General features: G+C 32.2%; 1 protein-coding gene across 1 annotated transcript; it reads right to left on the bottom strand.

Annotated features, from left to right (window-relative positions):
* Nucleotides 1-1,867: 1,867 nt before the first annotated feature.
* LOC132624401 (uncharacterized) lies at nucleotides 1,868-2,978 on the bottom strand. Its single transcript, XM_060339185.1, has 3 exons — nucleotides 2,480-2,978; nucleotides 2,190-2,419; nucleotides 1,868-2,116 (listed from the first exon to the last, which is right to left on the bottom strand). The coding sequence occupies exons 1-3, from the start codon at nucleotides 2,976-2,978 to the stop codon at nucleotides 1,868-1,870; spliced, it is 978 nt and encodes a 325-aa protein (XP_060195168.1).
* Nucleotides 2,979-10,319: the final 7,341 nt, after the last annotated feature.

Genomic DNA, 10,319 nt, shown 5'->3' with positions numbered 1-10,319 from the left:
GGCCTTGAAACACAGTACATCCCCTGTCCTGAATCCGTTAGCATCTATAAATTCTTTCCATCCTTGATAGAGGCGCGTATGAGCACCAACTTTGTATTTCATTTTGTACGCACCTCTTTCAGAAATTACAACAGCTTCACGATCATCGTCTAGGAGAAATTCAGGAATGCTACTTGGAAGGATCTGCGGAAAAACATGTGATTAATAAAACTAAAATAACAAATAAACTAGATGAACACTTACGAAATCATCCTTTTCGTCGTATGATTTGGTCAATTTTTTCTCAAAATAAGCTACCATTTTCGAATTAAGGCTCATGTTAGAGGCTGTGTAGAATGCTATTTCATAGTATTAGAGTGTGAGTGAAAGCCTATATTTATAATGTGTTTTGCAATAAATTACCCACTACTTAACCCCCAACCACCTTAGTTGTTGTTGACCACCTTTAAATCCGGTCAAAAGCTTGACCACATTTAGTGAGCAACATTAATTTCATTCAAAATGCTTGACCAGATTTGGTAAGCAACATTAATGTAGTTCAAATGCCTGACCAGATTTCACTTGGTCCATAAACTGCACATTTCAAAAAGAAACAGTTGCATCAACATAGGTTGCACATTCTGGACATTAGAAATGTGCACCAACAATTTCAAAAAGAAACAGACATTCTGGACATTAAACATGTGCACCAATCAACTGTTGAAAGAGACAGAACTTACTAATAAAAACAGACCTTGGTATATATAAACAATTGCACCAATATAAGTTTGTACAAAAGTAGTGCATCACATTCATGATAACACAACATTCAAGTGCAGTAGCATAATGTCACAAAACAAGCATCTAAACCACAACTACTTTAGTTTGTTTATGATGCTTGTGAAGTACTTCTGGGCCTTGCGCTTGCTGTTGGTGATGCTTCAGAAGTACTCCTTGGCCTCGCACTAGCTTTTGCTGGTGCATCAGAAGTTAATGGATTTTTCCTTAGCCTTCTCCTAGATCTTGTTGGTGCTTCAGAAGTTGGAGTTGCCTTTCTTGGCCTTCCCCTAGCTCTTGCAGGTGCAGCACTTGATTCAGCAAAGCTTGGCTGAGATGCTACAGCAATATCTGGTCGATTACCATAGTTTGTTCTACCAGAATCCTACCAAAAACAGTAGTGTCAAATCAAAACCATTACTACAAAGAGTATAAAAAACAGAGTTTACTTTAAAAGCTCATACTTTCAAAGGACGACCTCTTTTATTATGGTTTTTATCATGAAAAATGCTGCAAGTCATGTCAACTCCTTTTCTTGACAACTTACCATAACTTTTTAACTCAGTGGCTTCTCTTCTCCTGACCTTCTTTGGTCTGCTTGGCATAGGCTTTATAGACTCATGCCACATTTTCATATTGGTGATTGGTTGAAGAAAATGACAATAAGTCCTCAAGTAGGTCTCCTTATTGTAGCAGCTATCAACAAACACAATGGGTTCATACTTCTTATATAATATGGCAGCAAGGGCATGTTGACATGGTATTCCCTTGAGCATCCAGGCCCTACAACTGCAAGTTCTATTTCTTAAATCAACAGTATGTTGATATGGCCCATCACTAATTTCAAACCCTCTCTCACCATTGAAATCAATATTACATTCCATTGACTTTTTACGTTGATTTCTAGTACCCTCAGTGCTATTAGAGATATTTTGGTTAACCATGTTTTTGGAAATTGACTCAACCTATTCTAGTCATTACCTTCACTCTAATCTCTTCAAGCATAGTGATAATGATTTTATGCCTTGGTCCTAAAATCCAGGCATTGAAGCTCTCAGACATATTATTGTCCGCACTATCACATTTAATGTCAGTTCTAAAGTATAGTTTACTACCAAGTTTCAGGTGGGTAGTACAGTAAATCTGCAACACTATCCTTACCATCCTTGGCAGTACCAAGCTGTTTCATTTTGTCCAGATTTATCTTCATCTCTCCTTCAAAGATGCTTTTTGCACACTTCCAGAATTGGTTCCTTCTTTGAAGACCTCTCCATCCTTTTGTCCAGTTAGCTAGGATGTGTCTTGCACACATCCTGTGCTCCACCAGTGGTAAAAATTCTTTCATAGTTGATTGAAGCCCCTACAATTTTGAGAAACAATTATATATGAATGGACAGAAACTAAATGAAGAAAAATAAAAGTGATTGTCATACTTTTTGCATGTCTGATATCATTGTGTAATTGTTGCCATCTCCCATTCCCAAATCAGCTATCAACAATTTCAAAAACCATGTCCAAGTGTTCTTATTCTCATATTCCACTATAGCCCAAGCAATAGGCAACATTTGATTATTAGCATCCTTAGCAATAGCAGCCAACAGCTGTCCTTTGGCTATTCCCTTTAAGAAACAACCATCCAAACCAATACATTTCCTACAACCACCTAAAAAGCATTTTTTCAAAGCATCAAAGCAAATATAAAAACTTTCAAACACCAACCTACCACTTTCACCAGAGTCATCAACCTTAACAATACAAGTACTCCCAGGATTAGTTCTCAACATTTCATCCCTATAGTTAAATATTCTTCTAAACTCTAACACATGATCACCCATGATTTCTTGGAGTACTTTAGCTCTAGCTCTTCCGGCAGTGGTTTTTCCAACATGTATGTTAAGTTCTTCCCTAATCAACTGCTGAAACTTGAAAATCCTAATGTTTGGCTGTTCTGTAATTCTATTCTTGTAATGCTTGGACAAGAACTTAGCATTGGACATGTAATTTTTAGTAGTCTTGACACACCTATGTTTAGGATTGTAGGTTTTGATCATGAAATCATTAGTCTTCTTGTCAAGACTTGCATATAGTAGCCATGGGCAGCCATCTCTACACCTCACCCTAACCTTTTTGGGCTCATTGACAAATTTCTCTAACTGCGCACCCCTTTGAAGTGCATATTTTGTAACAGCATCCCTAAACTCATTCACATCCTCAAAAACCATCCCCAACTCAAACAGTATTGTCAAAAATTATCCTTCTCCTAGCTTTTCTAGACCCTGACTCATCATCTGTATCTGATTCAACACTATATGCATCAGAACTGACATACACTGGCTCATCCCCAGCAACCTTACCTTTTAAGCTTGTATTAGGAGTAGCAGTTTCATCAAAGCCCAGATCTGGACCAACTTCACCAACAAGAATTTATCCAGGGTCATTTGGTATCCTTTCTCTTCTTTTCCTTCTCTGATATGACCTCCTTTCAGCCCTCAAATTTATGCACTCTTCATGAACATCATCACTTTCATGTTCAGCATCATGTTCATTAAATAGTTAGGTTGGTCAGACTCAGAACTATCATCAGTGGACTGGTCAGATTCAAGAATAGGAAATTTACTACTTAATGGGTCTTTAGAAGTAGCAGTTTCAGCAGGTGCTGCAGTTTCAGTAGCTGCTGGTCTTTATTAAAAGCAAACCCATCCCCTTCTTGGATACCCCCGTCCCTTTCTTCATTAAAAACAACCAAAGATTTCTCATTGGGGCTAGTGTGTTCCAAAAAATCAATGGGACCATCTACATTATCTAAATTATCAACCATGTGACAGATATAGATTTCAATAGTATCCCCATTTTCAAAACTTTGTGAAATTTCCAAAATGTCCGTATCAGTTTGGATTTCTACAACACTGTCACTATTAGGTCTCCTAACACAAAATGAACAACTTGTAGTATACCCTAATTCTTTAATATAATCCCTTAGTTCAAAAAAGGACATTCTGTCCACATCAATATCCAAAAACTCTGTTATTTGTCCACCCTCATACTTTGGTTGCCCACTACTAACATCCAAAACCCCACCATGATACCATCTCAATGTTACTAATACAAACCCACTCATACCTGAAATTACAATTCAATAATAGTACAAACAATCAGTACCACACATATACAATAACAATAGATGGTCAACAACAATCACAACCCCACACATACATCAAATAACAACAATTAAATTCAGACTTGTGACAATACAAGGCCAAACAATGTATAAAATCAGATTTTGGGGTGAAAATAAATTGGACGCACTTACAACAGTAATACTACACAACATAAGATTACACATCTCTTAACCCCAATAACCCCAATTTAAACTAGGAAAAACCCATAATTTTTCAACAAACCCTAGAAATTCATACAACAATGTCACAAATCCTATATAATATAGAAAAAAATAAACTTTACGCGTCCAATACAGACAAAGAACATGACTAGCCTGGTATTTTTTCAGTTCACTAAAAGCTTGACACAACCTTGAAGATAAATCGATGATTTCGGATCAAAATCCACCGCGATGTTACCACCTAAACTTAGTTTAACTATGATTCATGCTGATTTGCAGAATAAAATGATATTTGAGTGATTAAAATGGCAGAAATCGAGGGGAAGGTGAGAGAGAATTTTGGATTTCAAATTTTGGAAAGCAAAATAATGAAAATGACCCGTCTGGTTTTAACTTTATGAGCACGTGCATACACTCAAACTTGTTTGAGTGACTTTGTCCGGTTGAAAGAGAAAATAATACACAAAAAATAAGTCCAGGGGGGTCATAGGACCCCCGCAAAGTTGAGGTGTGTTATGACAATTTTGACCATAGTTTGAGTGTGTTTTGAATACTTTTCCCTTCATTAAAAGACTCTAGAGAAAATTGCTATTTACTATTTTCCTTAAATTATTATTTAATTATCTTTATAATATGAATCTTTTTTTTACTTTGACAAATATCTTTTTGAAAAAATAAAAACTCATCGTTATTTTTGGCAAATTAACAACTACCCTAGGAGGCAAACCAAGGAAGACACTAATTATTATTTTGGTACATATGATGCCTATAAAAGGAGGCTCAGATATATTTTGATGATACATTGATACAACTTTCAACCTAATATACATACAAAAGTCATGCCGGTTAGTATCTACTAGTAAACTATGCCTGTGCGATGCATGAAGCCCAACATGATTAATCTGATTACTCATTTTAGTTAGTCTTTATGGTTTGTATATTTTGCAAATGTAACTGCAATTCGCTATAGTGAGTCTTCATATTTTGTTTTCTTTTCTTTTTAATTTCCCCCTTAATTTTCTCAATTGTTGTTAAAATTTGTCTTATTTTGGTTATTTTTGCCTCTTTTTATATTTAGTAAGTTGACAATTCAAATATCCTACATGCCAAGTTTATAATCACAAGATTCAAAAGATATTTTATTATATTATACACATTTTTAATTTAAAACCACAAGATTCAAAAGTCTATCTTATTTCTTAAACTCCATGTCTAGTCAAACGTAGACACTTAAATTGAGACAGATGGAGTATATGCCAAATGAAGGAAATGAAAGGACAATTGAGATATTGTGGACACGTGGGGACTTAAAAAGTAAACACACAAGATGTAGTATTAATGTTAAACTTCTAAAATGTGCAGATGTTAGTCCTAGTTTATAGTACAAATTCAGTTGCTTTTTGTGCAACTTATTGTTACTATGTTCGTCCACCTTGGGCGTTTGTTGTTAAATAAAAAAAAAATATCTTATTTTGGTTATGTTCGCCTCTTTTTATATTATATTATTCACATTTTTAATTTAGAGCCACAAGATTTGAAAGTCTATCTTTATTTCTTAAACTCCGTGTTTAGTCAAACGTAGGCACTTAAATTGAGACAGAGCGAGTATATGCCAAAAAAAGGAAATGAAAGGACAATTCAAACACTGCGGACTCGTGGGAACTTAAAAAGTAAATACACAAGAGGTAGAATTAATGTTCAACTTCTGAATTCAGTTGCTTTTTGTACAACTTATTGTTACTATATCTGTCCACCTTGGGAGTTTATTATACATAAGAAAAACATAGAATAGAAAAATAGACATATTTTTAGTAATGTGGCCAAGTAATATGGGACGAAAGAAGCACCTCATTTATTAATTCTTAAAGAACGTGAAAAGTCAAGTATAGTAATGTGGCCAAGTAATATGAGACAAATGGAGTACTTTATTAATTCTTAAAGCCAAGTAATATGGGACGGAGGGAGTACTTTATTTATTAATTCTTAAAGAACATAAAAGTCAAAAGTGAATAAATAAAAGTGCACGGAGGGAATAAATGTATCGGAAAATTAAAATTGAATCTTTTTATACAAAACGTGTCCATTCATCATTAATGAAATTGGCAAAATTTATAGTACAATCTAACGTGTCCTTCACCAGTGAAATAGGGTACAACATGGAATGCTCTATGTACAATTTGTTAATGCTGTGTTGGTCCTCCTTTGTCACTTATATATAATAGAAATAATATATATAATATAGAATAGAATATAATAGAAATAGATGGGTACAACATGGAATGCTCTATGTACAATTTGTTAATGCTATGTTGGTCCTCCTTTGACACTTATATATAATAGAAATTTTACCTCTTTCTTTCTATTACTCAATTTTTGTTCTTTATTCTTTTATCTTTTTAGGACAAATCTATTTTTTCTTTGTTTAATAAATCGTAGTTGTCAATATTCATAAATCCCCAGGCATGACCTGAAATCTGCTATCATTTAATGTGCTCCAATATTGATGTTCATCAATTTATGCAGATGATAATTCAAATTCATCAAATTATTTTGCACGATGTAACACTATTTTACGAGGTACGTCATAATAGAATTGTTTTTCAGTTTGCCCTAGGTCTTTTTCATTCCTAATGTTACTCCATGTGCTCTAACATTAAAGAATTGGACTTTTTTTTTTGTGTTATTGAGTTCGTGAATGATAAGAATACACAAGTTATGAATATCAAATTCCTTTAAATTAATAATTACTTACTCCGAACTCCCAAAGTTGAAAAATTCTGTTTACTCTTGTAGAGATCAGGGAGAATAAAACGTGAAACGAAAAGCTTTAATTGTTGAATCAACCAATTGTCGTTTTATTTATTAAAAATAAATTATTGCTTTATGTGATGTGGTGCTTAGATAGACCTTATATAATATAAATCTTTTTCATAATTAATGGACGACTGTCTATTCTAATACCATCTTGATTGTGTGCTCTGTTACAGAGCACTTTTTTACTTAATTATATATATGCAACATATTTAATGATGATATATATATAGTTGTTCTTTTGCAGTTTTTTGTGATGAGAAAGATGAAAGGAAGGAGGTTACAATTGTAATAACTGTCGCAGGAGTCTTTTTCGTATCCAAGTTCGTTTTGAAGAAAAATACACTCATAATACTAATAAACATGAATACTTCATATTGCAAAACGCAACTTCGACAAAATTTTTAATGTTGGACTGCATAATTTCAACAATATGTTTTCTTACATGACTAACGATAGATTGAACTTTTAAGATGAGTATTTAATGTCATCAACAAGAACTTGGTAACTATAGGTCAATCAATTGTATTGACAAAAAGGAACATATACCAAAACATCATCTATGAAGAGATATTAGGTGAAATGCAATTACATAACATATTATTATTTCATACTATAAAATAAGTACAACTACAAATACTATATATCTTTATAGATTTTGAAGGCATCCACATTTTTATACAATTTTTTCATCTATGTAGTAAGTATATCTTTACCGTTTAAATGAATGTTATATTTATCCTAACGCCAGTTGCTATTTCACATAATTTAATCTTTTTGCACATTTTTTTTTTAAAATCTTTAATTTGTCTTAGTGTGACATAGAAGGAGTTTCAATCTTAGACACAAAGTAGTCAAAGCAACAGAAGAAAAATACCAACATATTCAGTGCGGTCCTACAAATGAGGTCCGGAAAGAGTAGAAAGTATGTATACCTTACACTACCTTCATGGGGTAGAGAGGCGAGACGATTTCCAATAGACCTTCGGCTCAAAAGAACATATATTAGCACACATTTAAAAGGAACAAAAAACATCAACTGGAGATAGAATTCAGGCCATCTCCGGCACCGACCACCGGCGTGATTCCGACGCCATCACTTCCCTTTTTCGAGATGTGACGCGTTACTTAATCTCTACGTATTAGATTAGATTTGATTCCCTGTGTATTTGGATTATTAACTTTGAAAAATACTTAACTATTTACGGTGGGCCTCTTTCTTATCCAACCGTTTACTTAGCTCACTTCTCTTTTGGACAAAAATAATAATTTATTCAACAGTATATTCCTATCTATTTATTTTATTAAGGATATTTAATTAGCATAGAGTCTTAAAAAAAAAAAAAAAAGGAAGATATTTGAGGGATACATTAGCTAACTTTTTTTTTTTGTTACCTAATTTGATATCCACATTGAAGCCTGACTATATTCGATTCCCAATATAATCTTTTTCATTCTCAGAACTCGACATAACCCATGTTAGTTTAGCTAACTTATGTAACATACTAAAGACATTTTAAAATTTCAAAAACTTTATTTTGTCATGTCATTTTATAGGACCATCATAATAGGTTAGTTTTATAGATAGTCCTTTAATTTTTTTATTTTACTGTGCTAGAGTTATTAAACTTTTTTATAATGGAAAAAATCATTTAACTGACCTAAGTATCACAAAAGTTATCTTTTTTTAAATTAAAAAGTCACTCAACTTGGCCTAAATATTATAGAGAGTCATCGGGGAGAAATAAAAGAGTTATTTTTTATGATACTTAGGCAAATCTGGATGATTTTTTTGTTACCAAAAAAGTCATAAGTCCCTTTTAGGAGTCAGTTCCTTATATGATCACTCAACTTAAGGAAATTGCCTACTAAAGTCATTTATCTTTTCTTTGTTCCTCATATAGTCACTGAAGTTTATGCATTTGCCTTATAAAGTAACAAGGGTCAAAAGTCACTTTGAAAATAAAAGAGAAAGGGCCAAAGTAGTCCCTTAAGTTTGGACTTTGAGTTAAAACGTCCCTTATTTTTTTAACACCGAAAAATAACTGTCCTCGAACTATTTTTCACTTTTTTACTTCATAAATTAGATTGTGTTCGTCATATAGGTAAGTATATAGATTATAAAAAAAATCATAATATTTAAAAGTACAAAGAAATGAAGAGTGTTAACGTAGAGCGTAAAATAGGTACTAAAATTTTTAAATGAGATAAAAGGAGGAACAACTATTGTTCGAAGTTGCGAGAGCTGTTGAATTTTTTTATCAGGGTTGTAGGGGAAAATAATTTTCACCAAAATAATATTACAAGATTGAAAAAATAATATTTGAAGTACACAATGATGATATAGGATCTCCTTATTTCACGTGATATCGAATGACTTATATTATTATGATGATATCCTTCTATATATATCTATGTGTTTTTCTTTACAAAAACGCTTTATGATTAATTTTTACATATGATTTTTTTCCTATTAGGACCTAGTTTTTTTGTTTGAAGGAATTCATCGTCTTCCTTATTAATTATGAATGTCCTGACAATAATTTGTACCATAGAAGAAACTAACAACTAATTTAAACTATTTTATCAAAATAAAGATTACTCATAAAATGAATAAATAGAAAACATTATTTTATTGTTGAACTCCTAAGTTTCCAACCAAATAAACTATATACATGCTATTTCACATTGTTTTTTTAGTAGTGATAAAACGAAAAAGTTTTTTTTCATTTCGAAAGTTATTAGTCACAATTTTTTGTGTGTTTCGTTACTTTTAATATCACAACTAAAGTTGAACTAAAATTGTACTATTTTGTATCATTAAAAGGTTCTTAATTTTTAACGTTAAACAATAAGACTATTTTAGTAGAAAACGCAAACATAAGGAACTACTTTGACCCTTTTTCTTTTATTTGCAAAGTGAGTTTTAGCCCTTGTTACTTTGTAAGGCAAATGTATAAATTTCAATGACCATATGAGGAATAAAGGATAGATAAATGACTTTACTAGATAATTTGCTTAAGTTGAGTGACCATTTGAGGAATTCACTCTGCCTTTTTGAGATAGTTAGGAAAAGTTCGGAAAAGTTCTAGGTCATTTTGTTGACTTTATGTGATACTTATGCAACGTTAATTTTTTTTTTGTTACAAGAATTGATTTAGTGATGTGTATAATAAAAGTTGAATGATCATCCATAAAATTATGTAATGATAGTATATAAAGTTAATTGTTATTAACAATATAAGAAGCTTAAAATTTAAAACTTTTCAAATATGAAAAACTCTTAATTTTTATAGGGCCAAGTAAAAATGAAAGAGTCATTAAAGCAGATGGAGCATTACATTTTATTGAAGATATTGTATCAGAAATAACTAACCAATTGCTATTAACCTTTTTCTTATAAGTTTTAGAA

The sequence above is a fragment of the Lycium barbarum genome, chromosome 12 (assembly GCF_019175385.1).
Source record: "Lycium barbarum isolate Lr01 chromosome 12, ASM1917538v2, whole genome shotgun sequence".
In the NCBI taxonomy this organism is placed as follows: domain Eukaryota; kingdom Viridiplantae; phylum Streptophyta; class Magnoliopsida; order Solanales; family Solanaceae; genus Lycium; species Lycium barbarum.
The sequence above is the reverse complement of the archived record's forward strand: the minus strand, read 5'-3'. Positions and strand labels throughout refer to the sequence as shown.

Coding starts and splice junctions, on each gene's coding strand:
- LOC132624401 (XM_060339185.1), bottom strand. CDS start 2,978: ATGGTTTTTGAGGATGTGAATGAGTTTAGGGATGCTGTTACAAAATAT. Junction 2,420..2,479: donor TGATGACTCTGGTGAAAGTG/GTAGGTTGGTGT, acceptor AATGCTTTTTAG/GTGGTTGTAGGAAATGTATT. Junction 2,117..2,189: donor TGATATCAGACATGCAAAAA/GTATGACAATCA, acceptor TCAAAATTGTAG/GGGCTTCAATCAACTATGAA.